General features: G+C 35.7%; 2 protein-coding genes across 2 annotated transcripts in view; both read left to right on the plus strand.

Moving 5' to 3' along the window:
• The window catches only part of LOC126848556 (uncharacterized), a 70,187-nt gene extending 55,096 nt beyond the window's left edge, over positions 1–15,091 (plus strand). The window contains exon 10 of the transcript XR_007687280.1: positions 15,080–15,091. The gene's annotated coding sequence lies outside the window, so the exon portion shown is untranslated. The remainder of the gene's footprint in view (positions 1–15,079) is intronic.
• Positions 3,743–5,843, plus strand: LOC126848593 (H/ACA ribonucleoprotein complex subunit 1-like). Its single transcript, XM_050589586.1, has 4 exons — positions 3,743–3,869; positions 4,753–4,791; positions 4,953–5,198; positions 5,695–5,843. The coding sequence occupies exons 1-3, from the start codon at positions 3,822–3,824 to the stop codon at positions 5,148–5,150; spliced, it is 285 nt and encodes a 94-aa protein (XP_050445543.1). The 5' UTR covers positions 3,743–3,821; the 3' UTR covers positions 5,151–5,198; positions 5,695–5,843.
• Positions 15,092–26,820: the final 11,729 nt, after the last annotated feature.

Below are 26,820 nucleotides of genomic sequence, written 5' to 3' on the forward strand. Positions count from 1 at the left end.
ATAATAATATTCTTGTGAGTAATTTACTGTGATCAGAGTCAATAAATAATTTAAGGGTGTCGGAATTGACGGCGTCGTTTTGCAGCGCATCGAATCGAACGATTCTTCCTTTAAAATTCTAAAACAGCATTGGCTCTCGAGGGAAATGATGATGTAATTGAATTGCCATTGATGATTTTTTTCACCATCCGGTATTATTAATCGCACTATTCGACGCCCAATTTTATGATCGCGTTTCCATATGATAGGCGTCAACGAACTATTGTTTTTAATTTAGTATTCTGTTTCTGGACGGAATCCTAAACTCCTTTCTAACGTCGATGTTTTTACGGCGATCGTTTTTCTGCAGGCTGCTTGTTTTATCACCGCATAATTCCAAACAAGAAAGCATTTCTCGGAACACGAAGGGCGAAAATAGGCGATAAACGATTCTTAATATCCGTTGCCTTTTCTTTTATTTCGATTTAGTTTTCACCGTATGCGGATAGTAATTTACGTTATGCGAGATCACATTTGACCAAAAAAGAAAAATATTTTTTGAAACCGATTTTGTTTTATGATATATTTTATTATCTAATTTTATTTTAAATAAATGTTTGGAACAATTCTCCGATTTTTCCTCAAAATGTGGAAATAATTTAATATTAAGAGAGCCAAAGATTAGTTACGAGAGGCATATTTTATATTTTCAGGCTACGATTAATTTCGAAATTTCCACGTACTTTGTCACGCCAACATTTCGCGGAGTTCCGGGGGTCATTGATGTACCGTTGCCGAGTTTATTGACAGATTTCTTAGTCGATGTACAAGCATCGTGTCGTTGTCAATATGTCTTCATAAATCACGGCACGGTAATCGGGGACAAAGACTTCGCGTAGACAGTTAATCGAACGGGCGAGGAGTTCACTGTAGGATCAATGAGAAATTTTTTAATAAGTTATAAATTTTAAAAGTTCTCTCTCTCTCTCTGTTTGCTGTTTTTTTACTGACAATCAACGTACGCTTCGTCGACGATTATACACGTTACTACGTTGAAATCATTTGTAAATCCGTCGTTTGAAAAGTAGTTTTAAATTAGACAGAAATAAGAACGTGAATTTTAAATTATTCCGATGAGAATGATTTAATGGATGTAAAATCGTATTGAAGATCTAGAAACACATATTAATAAGAAATTATTAAATTATCACGACGCATACTAGCCTCGTGTCATTTTATTTTATTTTTTTTTATATTATTACACATATCATATCACCGTTATATTAAAGATAAGTACGTGGAACGGTACAATTTCTACGCGATTAATCCTTTTATAGCGTGGTGCAACATCATATTTCTATCAGCGTTGCGGAAATTGGATCAAGCATCACGCAGCGGGCCGTTGCACACGTGCGTCTCTCCGATTATGTTCGGGATCGTAGCACGGGTCAAATCTATATAGGGAAAGAACTTTCTTTTTAATGAAAGCGAGATCGGACGCGCGGGATGATACCTGTAGACGAGAGGGCGAGAAATAGCGGCTCGTTCCATTCTTCCGCTATTTCCAAATCTTACGGACGCATTGTGACTTAATTCGCCTTCCTCACCACGGCCGCGATGGGTGGTCGGTACGGATCTCTCCTGAATTTCTCACGAAGGCACACACCCCGTTGAGAGAAGTCACGGTGCGAGAGAGCCACAAAGGAAAACGCCGCGCTCCGCAGCGTAATTTATTTGAAACTGACGCCGAACTGGTTACGTGAGACTTATATTTACTTACTCGTGGCACACAAGACAAGTCATTTTTTATCCAAGTTACGACATATTTATTTTAGGAATCCAACTCGATGAAGACATTCAGTTAATTTTTGCTAAAAAGAATTGTTTTCCAATTCATCAAAAAGATAATAAAATTCAATTTTTGCTGCATCTCTAAAAAAGATTTATTTTTAAAACAGTATTATTGTGAGATTTTGAGGTCGGTTGCGCTTAATCTAGATTTGTGCTTGTCTCTCAAATTTTTCAAATCACAATTAAAACATGATACGTTTCGTATTATCGTAATTATAAGGCTATTAATTGCATGGTATGGGTACGTATAAAAGTGAAAATGAGAAGGCGTGGCAGACGTTGTAAATCACTCGAAATATTCGATAGAATATCTTGAGCTCTTTCATCGGATCTGGTCATTTTGCTTACTGTTTTATAAATTTATTCTAATGCAAATCGCGCGCAACGTGCGTGTATATGTGTGTGTGTGGCCAGTAATTCGGCGATAAAAATCGCTATTTTTTCAAGAATCGATCGCACGCAATGCATATCCGCACTATGCTTCAATAAAAAAATATAATTATGCAAATTTATTTATATATCAAAGTTTTTTATCTACATTATTTTCTAATCTTATTTTTCTGATATTATTTTTCTACTTAAATGTGCATTTAGTAGAAATTTATTTTACAGCAATACAAAAGGATGTTTAAAGAGTATAGAGGGAGAAACATGATAAATAAATAAACAATAAATAATATTTATTTAATAAAATTTAATTAAATAAATTATATTTATATTGTGCATTATAGTTATCATAGATGATGAATTTAGTATGCATATTAATTATTCAAAGACTTTTAGAAGATCTTAATTTACGTGTTCATGAATCGACGTGTCTAAAATAAATTTTATTTTTACGCACGCAACTTGATTTTACGGTCAACAACTTGTTCCTTTATCATTTACATAATCACTCAAAAAACATAGCCATATTAGGAATATGCGCGTTGTGATTTGTCATGAAAATATAGTTATAACGGAGATCCAAGTAATTAGATGAAATTTATGATGGCGATTAATCAATTTTCAAAAAACGATACGATTACTGAATTCCTTATTTCATGCGATCAAACAACTCTCAGTAGTTTCTCATTCGGCAGTTTTTAAATAATCGATGTTTAAAATGTAGATAATCAATGGATTAATTAGCAATATATTTTACATAAGGAAAATATTTATAATGTCTTACGAATTTGTCTTGTACGCAGATTCTTTATTAATATAGTAGTTTTATTGATTCAAGTGATGTTTTAATAGATCTCCAAAAATCTGCAATACAAATTTATAAAAATATAGAAACAATGTTAAGTATTAATAATATTTAACGTTATTATATTATTAAATACCGATTGCTAGTTTTAATTATTCATTTGTTAATTACATTTTTGGATTAATTTGAAATAACGTTGAATCTCTCATTGTGTCACACAATTGTTTACAGCAAATCTTTATAACAATAATTAAAACGATATTAAGATATCATCAAAGTCGGAAAAATAAGAAATAAAAATTGCAACGATTGACATTTAACAAAAAAAATATTAAAATTAAAAAAAAATTGCTTTGAACTTTTCATGATCATATCTAAATATTTATTGAATTTAATTAAACATAGAATAATACGTGAACAAAATGATATCATCTTGTAAATGTATTTTAGACGATGAATATAAACGATGAATGCGCGTCGCATAGAATGTCGATTTGCGAGCGAGAGGATCTAGCAAAAAATAGTCTAATAAAAGATAATGTGCATATTGTCATAAAGACATTATAATTACACGAGACATTATAATTACACTGCTGCTTATTCTAAGAACTTTATGCGTTAAATCCTGTCATAAATTGTCACAAAAAGTGCGATAATAATCGAAATCGCTTTACTTCCTGTCAACTATTAGCTTATTGTTATTTTTTCCGCACCTGGACACGTAAACATGTCACAGATTATGGGATTTATATAAGAGCAAAGAAGGCTTCTGCGAACCAGTGTGCATGGTGCATCAAGCATGATGATTAAGCTATTCCTCGTTACTTTATTTTGCGCGACGCTAGTGGTAAGTCCAATAATTTATTTATAATTCATTCATAATTTATTTACAATCTCAGAATAAAGTAACGTTCAAATCATGCATATTGTGTGTGTGTGTGTTAACATAAATATATAATTAAATATAAAAGTATAAATTTTTAAATATACTGTTATAATATGAAAAAAGCACGTATATAAAAACAAATTTTTAAAATTATATACGAAGATCATTTCATAAATGGTACACAATGTGGTGATGCCGTGGACAGAATGATATAATCCCAAAGAAATTTTTTGACAATTGTAGAGAGAGATCATCGTACAGAAGATCAATTATCATACATCGGGTTGAAATTTTTTGTTTTCTATAAATTGTTCGTCAAAATAGGGAGTACTGTCTGATCACAAACTTCACGCAAAGTATTCTAAATGTCTATTGGATTCTTGGCCATGTAAAGTTTCAATCTTGATATATGATTATTGATCTTCATGCAGTTCATTACAGTTCTGAGGCGTTTGCAGAGATCATTTCTAATACTCGTCAATTCACAATGACACATATTATGGAAATTTTTTAAACCATCGTTTTCTCAAGTCTTTTATTACAACTGTACAAAAATTTCATTAAGATTGCACCATTTAGTCCGCAGCATTATGACTCATGAAATGATCCTCGTATTATTGAAAGAATATAATGTATTTCTTAAAATATTTTTGCTTCTTCCTAAATAATATTTTTTGAAACATTTGAAATGTTTGATTTATGCAGTTTTATTATATGTTAAATAATATCGATTATTTAGATTTTTATAATAAATAATTATAATATAATTTTATTTATATTTTAATATCAATTAGATTCTACGAAGATTATATCTGTGAAATAAAAAATTTAATTGCCCTTTCAGTTCACCAATTCGTCAGCCCACGAATTACTGAAGAAAGATGTAAGTAAGATGGATAACTAAGGGGTTTAAATATGTACAATATTATGCTTTATTTCAATGCAATTTTTTTCTATTTGATAAAATCTGAAACATAAAAAAAACAAATGTAAATAATTTTTTTCATATATTTATCGAATATATTGAAAGATATTTATTTAAAGGTACCGATGAGCGGATTTCGTAATATGGCTGATCACTTTATGGATCATAGTACTAGTAGTTTGGTTCGACGATCAGCATACGGACCACCAAGACCACCAGGGCCTCCTGGAGGAAATAGAGGAGGAATGGAAGGAGGAATGGAAGGAGGAATGGAAGGAGGAATAGGAGGAAACGCGGGAGGAGGGCGAGAACAATAGAATCAGATCACAAGAATTATCGTAGAATGAGTAGTTCATACTCTTTAGGTAAATATTTTTTAAACTGCGGAGCACGATCTATAAGTCGATTCTATGATCCGCTCAATAGTTTATTATGTGTATATATTTATTATTTTAGAAGTTTATGCGTTTATGTCAATAATTATCCAAAACTTAATGAACAATAATAAAATAATTAATGAAATTATATAGCATTCGCATATAACTTTTTATTACATTTTATTTCATTAATAGTAATATTAATTGTTCAATCAAATATTTGGCAGTTTATATCGTATAAAATTAATATCTGATATTTAATATATTAGTCTTAGTCTATTAGTCAAAAGATTAAATTTGATATAAAAAGTTTAAAAAAGTTTAAAAAATCGAATCTGTCAACTTTAAACGATTATACATATATAACTCACGAAAGAAAGAATTCTATTTATAAAATATTATATGTAGGTTTAATATTTTAAAAGTATTGATATTGAATATATGTATATATAGTGTTACAAATTAATTTATATTTGTTTTACAGGTCCAATATGAGGATATTGAAGTGATTTAAATTTCACTCAACACTTTGACATGTCTTATTAGAATACTTTGCACGCTTTAAAATCCCTCCCCTCCACCGCCCTACCGCCCCGATGATTTCAGAATAATAAAACTTTGCACTGCATGATATTTATTATAATATTTATTTTATTCTAATCCCACCCATATTCGTGTTCTCAATAAAGCCAAATTCGTAAAAGCTTTTTAATTTTAAAAATGAAATGACGATTAATCAATCTTAAAAAATGACTAATCATTGAATTTCTTATTTCATGCGGCAACAAGCCTTTAATAGTTTTTCATTTGGTAGTTTTTAAATAATCGATATTTGAAATATAGATGATCAATCCGCAATTGTATTTTATACAAGGAAAATATTTATAATATCTTATGATACGAATTTGTCTTGTACACAGACTGATTTATTATTAGATTCTTGTTGATAAGATCTTTATTAATACATTATTTTCATTCACATGATGTTCTAACAGTTTTTTTAAAAATTTACATATTTATGCGGATAGGAATAATGTTATATATTAATATATTTAACGTTATTAAATGTCGATCGTTAGTTTTGATTACTCATTTTATTTTGAATTAGTTTGAAATAACCTTGAATCTGTCGTTATGTCACAAAACTGGTTATAACAAATTTTAGTAATAATAATTAAAATGATATTAAGATATCATCAGAATCGGAAAAATAAGAAATAAAAATTGCAATTCACGAGTGACATTTTTAGAAAAATATTTAAATTTAAAAAATTGCTATGAACTCTTCATGATCATATCTAGATATTAATTAAAATTAGTTAAACATAGCATAATAATACTTGCATAAAAGGATATTATCTTGTAAATATATTTTCAATAGACAATAAATGATGAATGCGTAATATCGCATAAAATGTCGAATTGCAAGCGAGAGAATCTAGCAATCATAAAAAATAATGGAGATCATCGTAAAGACATTATAATTACATTCTTGTTTATTTTAAGAACACTCTATGTCAAATCCTTCCGTAAATTATATAAAAAGCACGATACAATCGAAATCGCGTTACTTCCTTCGACGATGAGCTTGTTGTTTTTTCCGCATCAGAACAGGTAAATATGTCACAGATTATGGTATTTATATAAGAGCAAAGAAGGCTTCTGCAGACCAGTGTGCATGGTGCATCAAGCTAAGCATGATGATTAAGCTATTCCTTATTACTTTATTTTGCGCGACGCTAATGGTAAGAAATTTGCGATGATATTTCATTTACAATCTCAAAACTAAATAACGTGCAAATCATACGTGTTGTAAGGGGAGAAACTAATGTAACAACTAAAAGAAAATCTATTTTTAACAATTTATTTTCTGGTAAATAAGTGTTTTTTCTTTTTCAAATCACGTTATTAACAAGTACATAAATCACAAGGTACATAGATTGAAATTTTTGTTAAATAATATTAATATTTATAGATATATTATATAGATTTATAGATATATTTATAGATATATTATAAATAATATTGATATACAATAACCTATATTGTAAGTAATTTAAAAAAAAAAAAAAAACGGGTTCATAACGGGGCAACGAAAGCTCGGAAACAAAAACCAAACATTTTCTTAAAATATAAGACAATATCTTTAGTTGTAGGTATGGATTTGAAAAATTCCATACGTGCAATTGAAGCTATTGTCTTATATTTTTAGAAAATGTTTGGTTTTCTTGTTTTAGAGATTCCATTGGCTCGCTACGCCTGTCTTGTTTAAAACGACTCACACTATTGGCTATTATAGCTATAAATATTAATATTTCACAAAAAGTAGTTTAAATTACTTAATGTACTTATTTGCGTGCGTGATGCTAATAAGGTGATTTGAAAAAAATCAATTATTTACCAGAAAAAAATTCTTAAAAATAGTTTTTTTACACTGATTTCTTCCCTTAAGATAAGTACATTAAATTAAATAGAAAAAGTAAATTTTTTAAAAATATACTATTATAATAAAAAAAGAACGCATATAAGGACAAATTATTATAGTCTATATATTACAGAAAGAATAATTGTAGATGTAAATAATGTCTCTTAAAATATTTTTACGTTTTTCTAAATAATATTTTTTGGGATATTTGGAACATTTGATTCATGCAATTTCATTATACGTTAAATAATACCGATTAAAATTATCAGTTTTTTAGAAATAATTATAATATCTTAATTATATTTCAATTAGATTTTATCCGTCCGAAGATTATAGCCGTCAAATAAAAAAATGTAATTGCCCTTTCAGTTCGCCGATTCGGTCCAGGAGTTCCAAGATGTAAGTAAGATGTAAAGGGTTTAAATATGTACAATGTTATGCTTGATTTCAATGAAATTTTCTTCTATTCGATAAAATCTGAAATATAAAAAAAAAAGAAATGAAAATAATTTCTTTCATATTTTTGTTTGAGATATTATAAGATATTTATTTAAAGACACGGCAGAAACTTTTGAATACGGCTGATCGCTTTATGGGTCATGATACTACTTTGGTGCGACGATTGGCACGACGAAGTGCGGAAGAAAATTTTGAAACAAAATTTGAAATAGCTTTTGGAGCACAATTTGAAGGAAAAATGGGATCAGGAGGAGGAGAACCGGTAAAAGAGGAAAAAAAATGATCACAAGGATTATCGTAGAATGAATTTATGCTCTTTAGGTAAATGTTTGTTGAACTGCGAAGCACGATCTGTGATAAGACGATTCTATGAATCATCAGTTATTATAAGTATATATTTATTATTTAAGAAGTTCATGTGTTTACTTCAATAATTATTTAAAAATTAACATAAAATAATGAAATTATATAATTGATATAGTAGCTTTTCATTATATTTTTATTTCACCAATAATAATATCAATTGTTTGAAATATTTGGCAGTTTATATCGTGTAAAATTGGTGATATTAATATCTGATATTTAATATATTAATCTTACAAGATTTAATTTGATAAAATAAATTTTAAAAATTGAGTCTTGCCACTTTAAACGATTGTATATAAGTTTACTTATAAAATATTATTATAGGTTTAACATTTAAAAAATATTGATATTGAATATATGTATATTATATATATAATGTTACAGATTAATTTGTATTTATTTCAGGATCCAATGTAAAGATATTGAAGACCATGGTTCTAAGATAGATAAAAATAATTTAGATTTCAACACTTTGACATGTCTTATTAGAGTATTTTGCATGATTTAGAATAGCCCCTCTCCCTTTTGCCCCGATTTTAGAATAATAAAATTGTGCAGTGTATGATATTTATTATAATATTTATTTTATTCGATTCCATCCATATTCGTGTTCTCAATGAAATCGAATTCATGAAAGTTTTTTAATTTAGAAAATAAAATTGATGATGGCGATTCATCAATCAATCTTAAAAAACGATTCACGATCACTAAATTTCTTATTTCATGCGACTAAACAACTCTTTTAATAGTTTCTCATTCGATAGTTTTTAAATAATCGATGTTTGAAATGTAGATAATCAATGAATTAATCCGCAATATATTTTACACAAGGAAAATATTTTATGATACGAGTTATATGATAAATAAAGAAATGATTAGAGAAAAAGTTGCTTTTGATATATTTTTATCTATTTTTTTTTATTAATTAACAATTTTTTACAATAACAATTTGTCGCGCAGTACATCTTATTCGTATATTCCATCTCGCTAGACAAAATAATCTCCGTTCACTCATCTCACTTTTTCTCTACGCTGTCAAGTTTAGTAAAGTCATTGCAATATATTGGCGAATATTGATATTTTAAAGCGCTGGAGATTCTGAACGATCCTCCAAACGTCGATGTCGAATAACATTCGATCATTATGACACATCCCTCTCCCGCGCGTTCAAAGTGTTTAGATCGCGATTCCGTATCGAATGATCATTATGTTACCACGATGAAGGGTGGTGGCTGGCGTGAGAGTCGGCAACACGAAACGCCTTTCCCGATCGCGCCTTTATCGGATCAGTCGGTTCTCTTGTGTATCTCACCACGTGGGTGGTGTATAACTATAACATATTACACGGGACTTTAGGACAGTTTAGATGGCCCTACATCGAGAACCCGCCGTTAGACAATGGCGAATTCTCTTCGCCCGGAAAAAGCATCCTTTCAAATCGCGCGAACACCTACCAGGATCTTTAATGATAAACTTGATGCTCTCTCTCTCTCTCTCTCTCTCTCTCTCTCTCTCTTCTCTTGTTGGACTTTTGCGTAAAACATCTTCATCTTCCGGCGCCGAGCTCTGCTCCCTTTTCTTCTCTTGATCTCCCCCTTCTTTCTCTCCTCTATTTCTTCTCGCTGTAGTCGCCACGTCAATTTCGATTGTAGATCGTGCCGTGACTAGCATCTCTTCAGCGAGATGCGACGCAGCAGATGCGTCGACGATTTAACTTCCTGATCTTCTCGAGAAAAAGGTCTGAGAAAAAGGCCGCGATTCGCGTCTTGGAGCAGAACTTATAGAATTCACATGGGAAAATAATAATTTTTTAAATGAATTATAGAGCTGTTATTAAACGCGATTGTTTTCTCAAGTTTCTAGACTCGAATAAGTAAGACGAGTGCAATTTTGCGACGCAATTTTACGCGTGTCGCTTTGCACGCACGTAATGCAACGAAGTCACTGACACTTGTTTCGAGAGGAGGAATCGCTCGTGTCATTTCGACGTAATCTTCGCCGCGGCTGAAACACGGCAAGTTCAAAGTCGGATGCTGCTGAAAATTAACGAGCGGGATCGAGCAATTGCTGCTCGGACGTTCCTCGATTCCTTTCTCCGGTCGAGTCGATTGCCGAGAATCCTTCCATTCTCATACTGTGGATAATCAGCCGATGGAGGGACAACGCGGAATCGAGGAATCGGAAGGAGTCACCGCCTGAGTGCTATAGCGTGTAATCAGTGTCCTTTCTTCTTGGCGCGTTTTCACGTTATGGTACCCTGTATTTTAAAAGAAACGACACATTATATTTGCCACGCGGACGGTCCAGGCAAAATCTCGTCGGCATGCTCGATTTTTGCGGAAGTCAGTGTCACCGAAGTCAATGTTACATATATGTTTAATGTATATACACGTATATGTGTATATTTTCAGGGTCGGAACTATAGTCCAAACAACTGTAATATATATATATATATATATATATATATATATATATATATATATATATATATATATAAACGGAATTATATTAATTTTTTTATTAAATACGTCGATTACAAAATATTTCGTTACTTTTAATTACTTTTTTATTTAATTACTTTAAAAATTTTTAACATGCAATTTTGTAATGTTAAAAATGATTTCGCAATCATTGCAAAATTATATTTTATTGAACAATTTATAGTTATAATTTTGTGTTATAAATAAAATTATTGATAAATTAATTTCAGGTATAAAAAAAATGTCGATATTGTTCTAGTCATGAGAGTAAATTTTAGAAAAAACCTTTAGTAATTAGGTATGAAGATAAATTTACGGCCCTGAGCGACTACCAGTTTCATCTCGACAATTTGTGATATTCAAAGACGAGACAGGAGGTAGGGGAGAGAGAAAGGGGAGAAAGGAAGGAAGAGAGCGAGAGTTACGAGTACGGTCGTACGCGTATTTTAACTACGGACGACTGTTGCGTGCCACACCAAATGCATGCGTGGCGCATGCGGGGGGGTTCTTCAAGTACCCCGATAATTATGTTATTGTAACAAGAGGAAGATGTGAGACTTCACGGCGGCGTTTCTGGAAATTGATCCCCAAAATACATTTTGTACCTGTTTTGGGATACGTTTGCGTGCGAAATATCGTGCGATTAATTGTTTAAATGTCTCGTTTTCTTGTGATAAAAAATGAGAATATTTAAATAATTTAAAATTGATGTAAATTCTAGCTTTGACGATAATTTTAAATCGATATGCATCAAATTATATCTGAGTATTTTTAGAAGAAGGATTTCAAAATTATATATAGATTTATTTTACCCGTGAATATATTTTTATCTTTTTTACATATACAAGATTAATTTTTTTGCTTTTTAAGAATTGATTGGAGAGTTAATTATATTTTATAATTTATTTATTGAATATTTTGCGTTGATTTCGGCTAAAATGTCGATAATATAGTAAAAATTAATATCTTCAAAAGTTGTAATTTCTTTCCCGTATTAGAATATGTAAATGGATCTGTGTTCTGTCACGTTCACAGTCCACTTTCCACAACGGCAACACATTGTGTCGATACAATGTTCACGTTCATCCCTGAATAAAGATCCGGTGAAACAAAAAAAGCCGCGTGCATTTCCGTTTACGCAACATCCTTCCGGTACTTGTTTACCGCTCTCGTTGTCCAGGCTGGAAGTGGACCGCAGTCACTCAACTGTCGAATGAATTGACGACCAAAACCTCTTGCTTCCGAAAACCGGAGGTTTGCTTACAATAGCGAGAAAGAAAACGTGGCAATTAATTCTTTCGCCGCAAAACAGTTTGACCGGAAAAAATACTATAAGTCGTGATTACTCATAAACAGGAGAAAACATTTACGTGCTTCCACTTTTAATGTAGCATTGTTAATATTTGTATGGTTAACTTTCTTTCTAATACTACTCTTTAAAAAAAAAAAAAAATAACACTTGTTCAAATAAATATTTTACACATTTTATATATTATTATTCCGAACATTATTTAATATTTTAATTAAAAGTTAAGATAATTAATAAATATAATGATTAAAGATGTACAGCAGTAGAAATGAATTGAAAATAATCGCATCAATAGTCGATCAACTTTCATTGCGAGGTAAGAACGCATTGCGATACCACAAGGAAACCATTCTGCAATACTGATCGGATATCCGGTAGTTTCGTGTGTGCCGAACACAATGCGGTATTTGTAAGGAGGGCTCTTCAAAAAGTTTCTTTCGTAATACGCACGTCTGTACGTCCATTGTTTTTTTTCTCGGTGAAGACTTGCGTATGAAAATTGCACTTGTCTTTTTCGCGAAAGGAGAACAATGAGAAGGGAGAATAGCAAGTGATACAGTTTTTCTTTATCCGTTACGTTAACGTTTACGAGAATAAAAAGTTAGAGTTTTATCAATATAATAATAAGTAATTAAATTTAATTACGCAATTATTATAATTTATAATTTTATAACTTAAAATGATAATTTTGCATTGTAACATTATTTTATTTCTTTCTATTTTTTTATACACATATTAAAGTTTAATTTATCTTAAAGGGTTAAACCGGATATTTCTAAGAGGTCTGCGTGAGAAATTCGCGGCGGTCTTGGCTGATACTTGATATAACGAGAAGGATGCGAAAAAGGGACTCTCAGTTTCGCGCATGCATCACCGAAGTCGAGATTAATTCGCGCCGCTTAGTCGCGAGTCTAAGCCGTCGCAGTCCGAAAGGAGCGTTTAAACCATTTAGAGACGCGCGCTTCATTGGGAAATCCGACAATTACTAATTCGCCGGTCGCTCGACCGCGAGAAATCGCGATAAATCTCGTATTATCCTCGGTCTATCGCCCGGCGTGAATGCGCCCAGAGAGTGCGCGCGCGCGTAGATACTCGGATGAATTCACGCACGTGTATCACGTGCGCGCGCGCGCGCGCGCAGGATCCACGCGGAAATGCTTAACTTATGAACTCTCTGGGGAACTGTCTGAATAGAAACGTCTCTCCGGATCGAGCTACGCGCGGATCCACAGATTGGATCCTCGGCCGTTTCCTGGATCATTGCCAAGGTGAAATCATCGGTACGTCACAGTAGTGGCCGTACGGCGGCCGATGATTAATGATCATTCGACGACGAGCGGATCGGTGCTCGCGTTAAGAGACTCACAAACTTCTTCTCGCAGTCTGACTGAAATCTTTCTCTCGTCGTCGGGCAGCTACCGATCGTTACGATACCATAGATCTCGTTCTGTTCGAAATATTTGTCTCTATTTAGCGCATGCTCCAGCTACAATATAAATACTACAATGTAGATACTTTTTGAATCATTAGGATCACCGTCGGAGCAAAATTAATATTTTCTTATTGCTTCACAAGTATTACGCTATTGATATTAGGCGTTAATAAATAAATTAGCTATTATTATTCTGCGTGCTATTCTGTTATGATTCCCGAATAGAGTTCACGATTATCGAATGCAAAAATCTTTTCAATATATATATATCTGTTATTATGAATGAAGGGGGAATGTAAAAAATTCGCATACAATTACAATAATTACATCGATCGACTCGATTTAGCCGAGTGTCCACGTGTATGTAGAATAATTAATGGAGTCGAAAGAGGGGCATCGCGGCAAAGTTGCTATAAATTAACGTGTAATTGCGTCTAGACTAAGCGGAATATAAAAACTATTTTCGTCATGATTACAAAGGCGATTTCTATATCGTAACTTGCCTTTAAAAACGAGAAGGCGAGAGATTGAACAGTGTGTATGTCTATTGATAAAAAATAATGCGATAAATCGCCGCCATTTCTTCTAGATGACTCGGCAATAAAATAAAAACCTTAAGCATCAATAGCGTCAAAATGAGAATAAGATAAATAGGATATTTATATACTGGTCCATTTTGCCGGAATTGATTGGAATCTGAAAAGAGGATTAACGGCGTATCGTGCAAAGACGATCCTCTTCTTGACGACTATCGCGTCCTCATCACCACCTCATCACTAGATCTAGATCCTTAGTTCGGTCGCTCTCGACTCTCGGGGGACTCTTCAGGAGCCGTCGTTCGCGCGGCAGAGGTCAGTCGTTAACGCGTCACGAAAAGATGGACGAGCCGCTGCCGGTGTCCGCGGGCGCACAATGGCATATTAATGGCTGTCGGTAGCGGTGATAAATTCCTAGGTTGAACCCGCTCTCTACTTCTCTTTCTCCCTTCCTCTCTTTAGGAGCAAAGCGCGTTCCTCTTTCCTTTCCTTCCGTCTCTCCCTGTTTTTCTACCCCGGGGACAGGGACGGGAGTTTGGTATTGCGACAATGAGCACGAATAACTCAGCCGCGTGATAAAAAGACGAGAGAAAGAGATGAAAGAGAGTTATGCGCGCACAGGTGAAATGAGAGAAAGAGAGAGAGACAGAAAGAGAAATGCTCGCTACGGTTAATTGCCTTTCCTAGATGTCCGGTTAGAGATCAACGCTAGTTAACCCGCCTTGCCCCCCTCGAGCTACCCTGTCGCGAGGTGCATTATCTTCCTCGGAATAGCAGATAGCGTTGATGCGTCCGCTATGGCTCGTCATCTCGCCCGTCATGCACGCGCGCGAGATGGAACGGATAATATGGTCGCGGCGAGTCCGTGGGAGTTTGGATTACGTGAAACAAAGCAATGAGAAATGAAGACATTGTCGTAATACGTCATAATAATTTCGTAAACACACTTTTGCTATCGTACAAGATGGTAAAAGTATAACGCGACGTATTCTTTAACGCGCGTAATCCACGCGCTCTAGAAAAGTAATAGATGCGATTATGATTGTTATACGTCATTAAAACAGCATTAACAGCGATGTCGGTATAATTGTGGAGAGAGCGTAACTCTCGAGAGTAATTCGTAGATTAACGAGCGGTGAAAAATTCGCGAGCGCTAGAATCTCAAATGCATACGTTGATCGGTATACGCTGATACGTCGACGCGTTATGACTTTCGGACGTGCAACTTTGGCGTAATTAACTGATTCGACGATAACACCTGGGCCTGTCAGAGGTTGAGTGAATTATATGGGACAGGGAAGAATAGGAAATTGCATAAGGGACTATTTTGCGCGACCAAGAAAACAGGAAGTCATCGAGAAAGCGACGATATCAGACTTTATATTCGCTAATTGAAAACGCGGAAAGAGATACGATAGTGTTGAAAATTTTCCTACATTTGCGCGGGCAATTACTAACCCACTCTCCGTTAATAGAAAATATTTGTATCGCGTTGTGTATAAATCACACGGAAAAAAAGGTGCAAAATTTATGAACTCATTATAATTGTCACCTGAAGAATATAATATAATTATTTTGATAATTATTATTATAATCTTTGATTTAAAAATATATTATTTTCTATCCAACATTTTTTCCTTTTCATTCAAGAAAATTATTTTTAAATAACAAGAATATATTTTTCTTGGGTGAACTATATAAAATGGCTTTATTCAAGCAAGTTTTTTTTTTGTTTAACATAATATCTCAAGATTTCAAGATTTTCACGTTGAAACTAAATATATTTTTAAAACAAGAATTTTTTTTTCTGTGTACATTTTGAGAAGTGCCTTCGCATATTTCTTCTTTCTCGATGACCGTGACGAAACGACTTTTCGCGATCTTTGACTGGCTCGAAGAAGCTGTCATTAAGTTGTTTACGCTGGCGCATCTTTCGTCAATTAAATGGACGTTTCAGTGCAACGACACGACACGAAATCGATTGTTTTAACCGAATCTCCTCTTGTTTTTTCTTTATGGAATGTCCCCCGGAGCGCATAGACGCGCCCAAGAAGCTCCGGTCAGAAGAACGCGCTTCCGGCGGGCCCTCTTAACCCATATCTGTCCGCGAGTCCCCTGATGTCCCCCTCCGTCTCGCTCATGATGCGAGTCGCCGTTCCCGGGATGTTTTCGTGATAGCTTACGGCCGTTTATTAGGAAAGATTTAGCCGGCGTGCGCCTTCCTCGAGGCAATATCATCCTCGGAATGACGATTCTCAGGTTTTTGACCGCTCTAGGAATCCGATCGAGTTTAAACCCGTCGTCCTCCTCCACTACTCCCTTCGATCGTTTACGACGCCACGTTACAATTAACGTGTCTCGAAACGCGAAAGTGTTATCTGTCTCTTGGTAATGTCGGTTACTAAGCGTTCTTTATTAAGACACTGTATTATTATAAGAACTTGTGTGATTTCTCTCGATAAAAATACACAATAATGAATTCAAGTTAAGTGATTGATTTCTTCTTGCTATTTCATAGAAATCGGTGATCCAAAAATTAAATGTAAAATTATTTCTGAAATTAGTGCAATATTGATTTTGATATGTACCGATGAAGTACTTACATTTCACGTATGGAAGAGGTAACGGTTTGCAACCGAAACGGTAAATTTCAACACGGCTAAGATGATTCAATGTGACCGAGTTCTTAATTTTAATTCTGAATTATCTGCCATTACCACGTGATAAATGATTGGATGTCGAAAGGTTCTTTACTTTAGTTTCACAGCACATTCTTCGGCTCGTAGAACGGAAATGTGTCTATGATAATCGATTATTTATTCTCACGAGGATGCTTCTAGTTATGTTTGTACTTATTACCAACGCTAGTTAAAGAGCGCGTTTAACTATACCTGTTTAATTTTAATGACGAAATATACGTTGATGCCGGATGATTCGTTGTACATGGAAAGAAAAGAAAAGAACGGAGTCGCGCACGTGTAGAAATTCCATTCTCGCTATCCTTGAGTAATACGTTTTCTAATGGCTGTATTCATACGCGTGATGTACTACTCGTTAATCAAACGCGAACTAATGCATTTAGAATCATTGCTGCGAGCGAGAACTATGCGCGGAAACGTCGCGCGCCATTAACCGCGAATCGCTCGCGGAATGAAAGAAGGAGCGCAGTTTGTAGATTAAATAAATAAATCAGCGAGAAAACGCGATGTGGCGCGTGGTTAAATCCGGACAAAATCTGACGCGAGGCGTCACAGTAACGTATCACGTCGCACAATATAACGGTTTTTAAACGGATAGAGTTATCAAACGCCGTTAAGATTGAATAAATCCCGAACACTGAAGATAATTCACACTACGTTCGTCGAAGCTTTATGCAGTACACAAATATTTTACAAAAATTAACAAGTATATACGTATAGGGAAATGTATTAATCTTATTTTGTGGGCGAGAATTTTTATATATATATATATATATATATATATATATATATATATATTCTTTTTTCGTACAAAAAAATATCTCGCTAAGAAAACTTGAATAAATATAATATTTTTAAGTTTCTGTGTTAATTTTTAATGGTAAAATATCGTAATAGTCGATTCATAAAAATATTAGTCCGCGGATTCCGTCGATTTGTTTGGATTTAGCATGACACATATCAATAGGTGGCGAACACACGTGTGACGTCACTCGCCGCCACCTTACACGAGACATCTGGCAAGATGTATTGACGCGTTCTTTTTGGACCGCTTATCTCTATCTTTCTCTCTTTCTCTCTTCCCCGAAAACGTCTCGCCGGACTCGAAAAGACAATTCACCGCGAGAATCCTCCCCTTCCCCCCTTCTCCCCTTTGCCTCTTCTTCCTGCATTTTATTTTACGGCGCTCGGTGCAAATTGCCGAAGGATTGGAAGAGCGGCACGGGCAGCTCTGCGTGCTGCGCGCCTTCGGGCGATGAATTATTATTGTCTCGTGCCTCACGCAGCCGCGCGGCCTCACGTTATGCAGGGCTTCTCGAGGGCCCGGCCTCGAAAAGCCCAAATAGTGAAAAATAATATCGCTCTGGATGGCGAGGGAGAAAATAAGAGGGATGAGTGGTGGCGGTGGCGGCAGCGGCGCCGATGACGGTTTTGCCGGTGTTTGTTGGTGGGGTACAGCCGTGCTCGTGCAAAAAGTTGCGGGCCCCGACGTCTTAATGCTCGATGTGCCCCTCGATACATTGCAGCGATCGATCGAACCAGAAACACCGCGCTGTTTCTGGCACCGATTATCTCGGCGCTGGGATCGTAATCGAGGTTTTAATCTCCCGCGACGATTGTCGGCGCGCTGGTTATACTTAGCATCTTCTCGCTTTCGCGGTTTCTTTTTTTTCTCATGCAATATTTGCTGCAACGCGTGTTCGAGAAGTCTCGCGGTTTCTCCAACTCTTTCGAACAGGATAATGAGTCTCATATATCGTTTGTATTTTAAAATAATTTATAACTGAGTAACAAGTGAAAAAATAAATTTGCTTTTTAACATTCAACATTTTTCGTATATTTAAAAAAAAGATAAATTCATATAAAAAATCAATTCATATGAAAATCACTATCTCCTTGATGATAATAAATTTAATTCGTCGATAGTAACGCTGCGATAAATCCGAGCTGAGAAAAGCAAGAAGATGTAAACTATATAAATGTATGTTTCCAGCATAGCTTCTTTCTCTCTCCCTCTCGATCAAGTTTTGCGATATCGATTCGCCAGTGATTGTTTCACGCTGGCCACAATTACGCGAACGCGGTGTCGCCCGGGGTTTCGATTTCATGAAGACGTATTCGCGCGCGCGCGATCTCGACACCCACGTGCGTGCGTGCGCGCGCGCGCGCGTGTGCCCTCGCTCGCAACAATACGTCAACGCGCACCCACATTCATTGTACGCGAGGCAGGGTGATTTCTCATTGTAGGTGGAGGAGGCACGGTACGAGAGTTATTGACTCGTTTGATCCTGGGTTACGCCCCGACCTACCTTAACTCTAACTTACTATCTTGCTGCGAGAGCGCTCTCGCGTCCCACGATCTCGCGGATCCAATAACGATCCCCGAGAATCTGTCGAGACTTGTCCGCGAGGGGAAATTATTTTTAAATTCGAACCAACATTGACAACAGTGTGAAAGTAAAAGGAGAAATTACACAAATGACTATTCTGATTTATATCACACTATAATTTCGCAAAAATAGAACAGCCATAATGATGACACAGTTGTTATTTCTTTTTTAATAATATATGAAATTTTTGCAGAAATACGGAGATTTTTAATTTTGAACTACTAATATATACAATGTAATAATAATTGAGAAGATAAATAATAATATATGTATAATAGAATATTGGATAATATAATCGAGCAAATATCTGGCAAGGAAATTTCTTATTGAGAAAGAATGCACGATATCTAAAATTCTCTCCACGCTATGATTCCAAATTATCAGTTTGCGATTGTTAGCATCGTCGTCAATTCAATCGTCAATGCAAATGATAAGGGTCGTGCGTGGCTGCCGGCTGCCATTTAACAATGAACTCGGTAACTTGGTCTGCTCGCCTACCGCGGACGCCGATTCGCGCCGATCGACGATATAAATCGCTGGCTTCGTTAGTGAAATCAGCGCCACGGGACCGCCGGCGCTTTAAATGCACGCCGTGAATGAAAGAATGATGGCGCTAAGCGAAGAGAAAAAGACGGGGAACTAGGGGCTCGGAGCCCGAAAGAGAAATGGACCGGGCTTGGCTGAAGGCGTTTCGCGCGATGTATGATACTTTATACTTCGATCTCGTTTCGATAATCCGATATCTGTGTCGCGAAGAAGAAAGAAAAAATTGGAGAAAGTTTTACAAACTCTATAAGTTACAAACTTGTTGCTAATAGTTGAAAACTTGTACTCGTTACCAATCTTGGGTACATCGTTTACCGCGAGAGATTCATGCGATGAAAAAGCCTTTTCTCGAATTCTCTTAAATCATTCGTGTATCTCAACAAACGAGCTATACTGTGTCACTGGTAACAGCGACGTGCTCACATATCGTGGAAGCATTTACGCGCGTTCTATATTAAACTTTGCGAACGATATATGTAAGCGTGCACACTTTATCGGTACTGCACTCGCGACATTCGTAATCGAGTACGAAATAAAGATCGAAGCGAGACAGAAAGGGATTTTTGATGCGTGAAAGAGCGCAGCGCATTTGTGTATAATAAAAAGAGTATCTATACACGCGCCTTAATTGGCGCCTCTTTAATATTGCAAAACGGCGTGATAATTCATCGGATGGACCGTGCAATTAGGCATGATAAGTCACGGCGGTTCCAGTAGGCGCGAGCGAAGAAATTCCGCCTAGTGCAGAGAGATCGATAATAATTTGCATTCCCGGAGGCGGTCAAGGTGCGAGAGAAGAGAATATCGGCGCGGGAGTAGCCCGGTTAGTAATCGGAAGAATAGATGAAAGGGCATGAAAAAAAAGGCAGGGATGGGGGCAGAGATTCGCGCCGAATGCATCCCTTCGCAATCGAATCAGTTTCGGTATATCTGCCACTGCTCTTCTTTCTCGATCGTCCAATCGGCGTATCCGCGCCCAGTTTTCGCGCATTCATCACGCGGCTTAACTAGGCGTGTCTCGCGTATCGGCTCCGGGCGCCAATTCTAAGGATCTGATACACCGGCAGTCCTAGATAATTCCGTCGGGACTCCTAGCGGATGATAAGGCAGGTGTGGCCGCACCCTTAACGTTGCGATCTCCGATATCGCCGCGATCGAATTCATCGATATCTTGAATGTAGCGTGCGAGACGTGGTGGATTTTTTTTTACCTAATAATCATGTCATATCACGTCAGATTCGGGCAGATTTTTTTTTACGCGACTTGTAATATATCGAGCTAATATCAACGCTCATATTAGTCTCGATATATCCGACTTTAAATTGAACCCATATTCTAATTAAATTAATTCCAAACACATTCTTTTTGACACTTTTTTTTCTCCTTATATATTTTTATTATTGTCTAACAAATATAAATGATATTAAAGAATATTTATTAATTAATTCATGGAACCTGCAGGAATGAAAAAAATTTAACGCACAATTAAAATATTTATAAAATAAGTGTCGGAGATTCGATATTTATGGATTACAAATCCGACTAGCTATACTCAAAGATACAAGACGTACTTTCCATCCGTAGACCAGTCTCAGCGAGGATTAGGCGCGTGAATAGGCGCGACTCGACTATTTAATTATCGGCGCGCGATCGAGAGAACGATCGTATATCCATGATACGGATGGACGGTAAGTCCGCGCACGGCGCAATCTGTTATTACGCGCCCGTGCGTGCGCGATCTTTCTCTCCTTGCAAGGACTATTTATAGACACGAGATATATAGAGCAGAAGAAACGCGGCGGAGAGTCACGATGCCGCATCACCAAGTCAAAGTCGCGTTGTTACCGAACTGTTGACGCTGATTATTGACCAATGATATCGATTTCGAAAAGATGACATCTTTTATTATAATATCATCTGTTTCGATTGCCCGCGACGGTAACGCACTCGATCTCGTCTCGGCAAGTATCGTCAGCGAGAATGAAATATACGAGCAAATTTAAACTTTTTTTTTTTTTATGTGGGGAGGATAACATGTTCCGATGTTCAATGTGTCGCGTTTGATTACAGATCAAGTATTTATAACGCGTAATTAAATTTAATACTTTCTCCTGATTTACGATCTCTTTCTACGTCATCAGAAATTAGGACGCAAGTCACTTGGAGTGTAAGTGCGAAATTTCACGAGGCAAAAAGTTGTAAAACAGACAAAGAGATTATAATTAATTTAACGATATCTCTGTACCGATGACAGCTTTAATCGGTGAGAAAAAAAGAGGTGAAACGAATCATCGCACGTGGCTCGAACACACGCGGATATTTTCGAACCATGTCGGTGAATAAACTTATTTTTTTTTTTTTACGCAGAGCCCGTAAAGCCCGTCGTTAAAGCTGTTCAATTTATACGAGCCGTAAAACTTTTATACCTAACCACGATATCGGTACTTTGAAAACGCGGATGAAGCATCCGTTATTAACTACAATGAGTTATCGTTCGATGATCATGCTTCCAACAATCACCGGATTAAGCGGAGTTTGATTGAACACCAATAAGTTCGCGCGCATTTACTAAGCGTCAGCAAGACTAGCCTGCTCTCTCGTTACCCACATTATTTCTAAAATAATTTCGCAGACAATAATCTTTTAAATTGATATAATTCAAGATGTCATTCTGGTGATGTTTGAAAAAGTTTTTAAGCAAACATTTAATTGTGTAAAATGTTTTTTACTTTATATGCCATCTATAATATTTTATAAGCAAAGTTATGTTTGTAGCAAGTGCGAAAAATTCTTGGGAAATGACGAAAGTTGAAATTGATACCACGGTGCGAAATTATTGTAAGCCGCTAAGGTAATCGCAAATGAAGAGATAAACTGGCGCGAGTAAAAAAAATAATATACACCTTTCGTTTAAGCATCACACTTTAGGATGCTCGTTTATACCGTGATTCTGACTGAGATACCGTGGCGACCGCTTCGGTTTTGCTCGTCTACCGGCCATTAACGCGGACCTCGGTCTCGAACGCGCAAAAAGGCCTGTTTGCGATCACCGAGAGAAACTTACCGTTGTTCTTTTCTGGGGAGAACATTTCTCCTGCATTTATCCGTGCCGAATTTTTACACGGGGAAGAAACCGAGGACGAATCTTGTCCTTCTCTTTCGTTGTCACTCGTCCCTTTTTGAATCTCCAAGTGACGAACAAATTCAAGTGAGATTTATAAGAAATATCGTGGAAGGAGGTCGAGTTTTTTATTTCATACGGATTTCAAACAATTCTTTTGAGTACAATGGAAATTTTAAATTTTTTTATTACTATTATATGAACAGATACTCGTTATATAAATCTGTGAAGGCTATTAAATAGAACAGGTTATTAAGTTGCGAGTCCGATTGTAATAATTGAGGCTTTGCAATGTTTTCCAATGATAAAATTAATAGTTGTGATTTTTTACTCATGTAATAATGCTTACAATTATGAGATATATTTTAGTTTCAGAAATATCTCACACTGCCTCAATTTATTTTGGCAATTTTGATTTAATTGTAAGCTGAATTATGGAAAACGAAGAAATGAGAATTTTCAGATAGACGATCACATTTTTAAATATTTTTTTTTTTTATAACGGAGACGCTCTTTTCGATGTTTTCGATTTTTGATAACGCGATCGCCCGATGTACTCGATGAAACAAGCGGACTATAATAATTATGTAGACGCATTTTAAGGAGAAAGGAAAGAAGCTGCTAGGCCGATGAGAGACGGACCGATCGTAAAATAGCTTCCGCGTTGCGGAGCCGCGAAGAATTTCTGCGAGCGAACTTGAATTAATGACGCGGTCGTGTATTATTGTCCCTCTTGGTTCCTCCTTCGCCCCCGTGCCATGCCGGGCATTACGGCAACGGTTACGCGGTGACAGTGCGAAAACGCACGCACGCGGTCAATGAATCGGAGACGGACGGTCGGACGTGGATGACGCGCGCGAAAGAAGACGCGCGCAGAACGTTTCTCCATTAAATTATAGCGCGGCCCATACGCACGGCAACCGTCGAACCGTTAAATCGATGAATCTCGCGATGGAATTCGCGTCGCGATAGAGGCGCGCCAAGTACTCGCGAGTCGACGACGCCAGTCGGCCCTGTCGTGCTTTTTCCATCCCGGCTTTTCCCTCCGTGTCCACCGTGGCGAATCATTCTGAGGGACAGAGAGAATGGGATCCTTCGAGGATTCTGCTTCACGCCTCGGGCGAGTCGAGTACAAGAACTAGGAATCCGGAACTTGATTTGCGCATCGTAATCTTTTTCTTCTTCTTCTTCTTCTTCTTCTTCTTCTTCTTCTCGTGAACCAATTGTTTGAAGTATCTCTCTGCGCGTTCCGCGTAAAATATAAAAATCTCAGAATCGAAAGAAAAATGTAAAGCAGGACAATCATTCTTTCTGAAGAAATCTGTCTAGCGTAAAAATAATAATATTTGTGTCTTTATTTGTGTATTTATTTAATTTATATTCTCGAAAGCTATCGGTTTTGGGCCAGAAAAAGTTTTGATGTGAGAGAAACTTTTTCACCATCTCATCTTTCTGTCAAATGATAGAATAATAGAAATAGAGAAGCTGTAGATCTAAATGTACCTTTACGATTAATAATCGGAAGCATTAATAAAGGTACGTTTAAGTAGTAATTTGACTAACATGAGAGAAGATTGGTACGTAGGCGATTGGTTATAGACGATTCTTGGGATATTTTGCTCGATGACGGTCAGATGAACGCTTGGCAACGCTTTACGACTCCTGCTGGGATGTCCGAATTTCCCATCCGTCAAGTCCTGAAGCGCTCGGCATTTCCGAGCGCAACGCCTTTACGAGCGCGATGCGCGCCAAGTGGAACGAAAAATTAAGCGCGCTCCTTTTTCCTTCGCGCGTCGCAACATTATTACGCTGTTATGTGCGGATTTTGTCGTTCTTTGCGCGGCTTTCACGACGAATCGCATTCGCGCTTAAGTCGAATTAAGTCGTCTTTCATTACGTCGGTGCAAATTGCTCAGCGCCCAATTGAACGACGCGTAAAATTTACTTTGAGACTTTATACTTTTTCCGAGAAAGAAAAAAGTATTTCTCGCAGAGATTTAAAAGGAATTCAGAACACATAAAAAATGTGTGACTGTAAAATAATTTTATTAATAAGCTTTATGTGGATTTTAGAGAGAGGCATAAAGGTTTCTAACATTTTTTATATGCAAATTAGTATAAAAATGCCTTAGTACAAGTTTTATTTAATAATAGCGATATATATGCGATTGAGCATTAATAAATGTCAAATGTTATAACATTGTTTACAGGTAAAATAAAGTTAATCTTATTGCATTTCATATCAAATTTTGATTTGATTTTCTTTGATTTTTTGTTTTAAATTATTTTTTCTATGACTTTTTTGCAAAAATTTATTATTACTATTCATAATACTTGAAGAAATTATTGTTTCAGAAATAATCTTGTTGAGCAATTCTTTATAAATATTAAACATATTTAATCTGCTTTTGATTTTGTTGAAGAGACGTTAGATGAGACGTCGATTTATTCTCGCACACAGACACATACGATTGATGACATTTATGCATTGCAGAGTAATAGAGCTAATACGTTCATTTAATAGCGTAAACTGTCATTATTGTAATTACTATTATTATTGCAATTATAAGGATTGCCCGGTGGCGGAACGACAATTTACTTGAAGTATTCGAGCCGACGCCCGAGATGAGTTTAGTCCGAATGCGCGAAGATTATAGCATTCGCGTGTAATTTATTTCGCAATGCAGTAGCGATAATTTCAATTATTTATTTATCTTGCATTTTTACTTATATGTGAAGCGTGACTCTCGTTTAAAAATGAGATACGAGAATCATGAAAGTTACAAGTTATAAAGTATGTTTCTCAAGGAAATGATTTAATAATATTAAAAAGTAATGTAAACAGAATTTTCCATCTTTGTATTCTTTCAAATTTTTTAGCCAAATTCTATTAACTACACTGAGAAAAAATTGTTAACTAAATGCGTTCAACTCAATTATTATTTCATTGATTGAAATATTTAAATTAAATATGACATTAAATCTATCGTAACGTATATTTGATTTAAATACATAAATATTTCAATTTGAAATAATTAATTGAACGCATTTAGTCAAATTAATAATTTTTTTTCTTGTTATGATTTATAATACATTTATATAAATTTGATACGCTGCAAGAGCTGATAAAGTATAAATGTCGCATCTTCAATTTCGAGATGATATAGCGCAGGTAAAGGGCATTGCATGTGTTGTCGCAATTTCGATGCTTTTGTCGTTTCGGCGCCCGAGTCGTCTCGCGCCAATTACATACGACGGCCTACAGAAATCGGTGCATGCACGCTGCGTATTTTGGGAGCCGGCATACTACCGTATGTGCTGAGGAAGCTGCAAGTATCGATAATTTGCCGGTATACTTGTAAATTTATGACGTCGTGACGGAAGTAACGTGCCGTCAATCTACGAGTGTGTTCGCATTGCATTCTATCTCAAAATGATTCCTTCTCGCCGGTATACAAAACATTAACCGATCACTCTTTAATTATACATTTGATAACTTATCAAGAGTTGCTACTACTAATCACGCGAAATTTTCAAATATTAGAAGCTAATTAGAAAATGACATTAAATATAAGATTGGGAAAAATATATTTTGCATTGCTGTAAGAATTTGCGGTTCCTGAATGTCTGCGCTAAATGAGCAATTTGTCTACTTTATTATGAATACTAATATAATTGTCTCTAATTGTCTTGATGATAATAATTTGATTGTGCCTCGAAGCCGCAAAGGAGTCTTCTCAAGAAGGTTTACCGGCGGCTTTATACGCGTCACAGTCACACAGTTAAACGGAGATGAGTTTTCTCTCCTTCTCTCTCTCTCTCTCTCTCTCTCTCTTTCTTTCTCTTT

This window comes from Cataglyphis hispanica, chromosome 4 (assembly GCF_021464435.1).
Source record: "Cataglyphis hispanica isolate Lineage 1 chromosome 4, ULB_Chis1_1.0, whole genome shotgun sequence".
NCBI lineage: Eukaryota > Metazoa > Arthropoda > Insecta > Hymenoptera > Formicidae > Cataglyphis > Cataglyphis hispanica.

Coding starts and splice junctions, on each gene's coding strand:
- LOC126848593 (XM_050589586.1), top strand. CDS start 3,822: ATGATGATTAAGCTATTCCTCGTTACTTTATTTTGCGCGACGCTAGTG. Junction 3,870..4,752: donor TATTTTGCGCGACGCTAGTG/GTAAGTCCAATA, acceptor TTGCCCTTTCAG/TTCACCAATTCGTCAGCCCA. Junction 4,792..4,952: donor ACGAATTACTGAAGAAAGAT/GTAAGTAAGATG, acceptor ATTTATTTAAAG/GTACCGATGAGCGGATTTCG.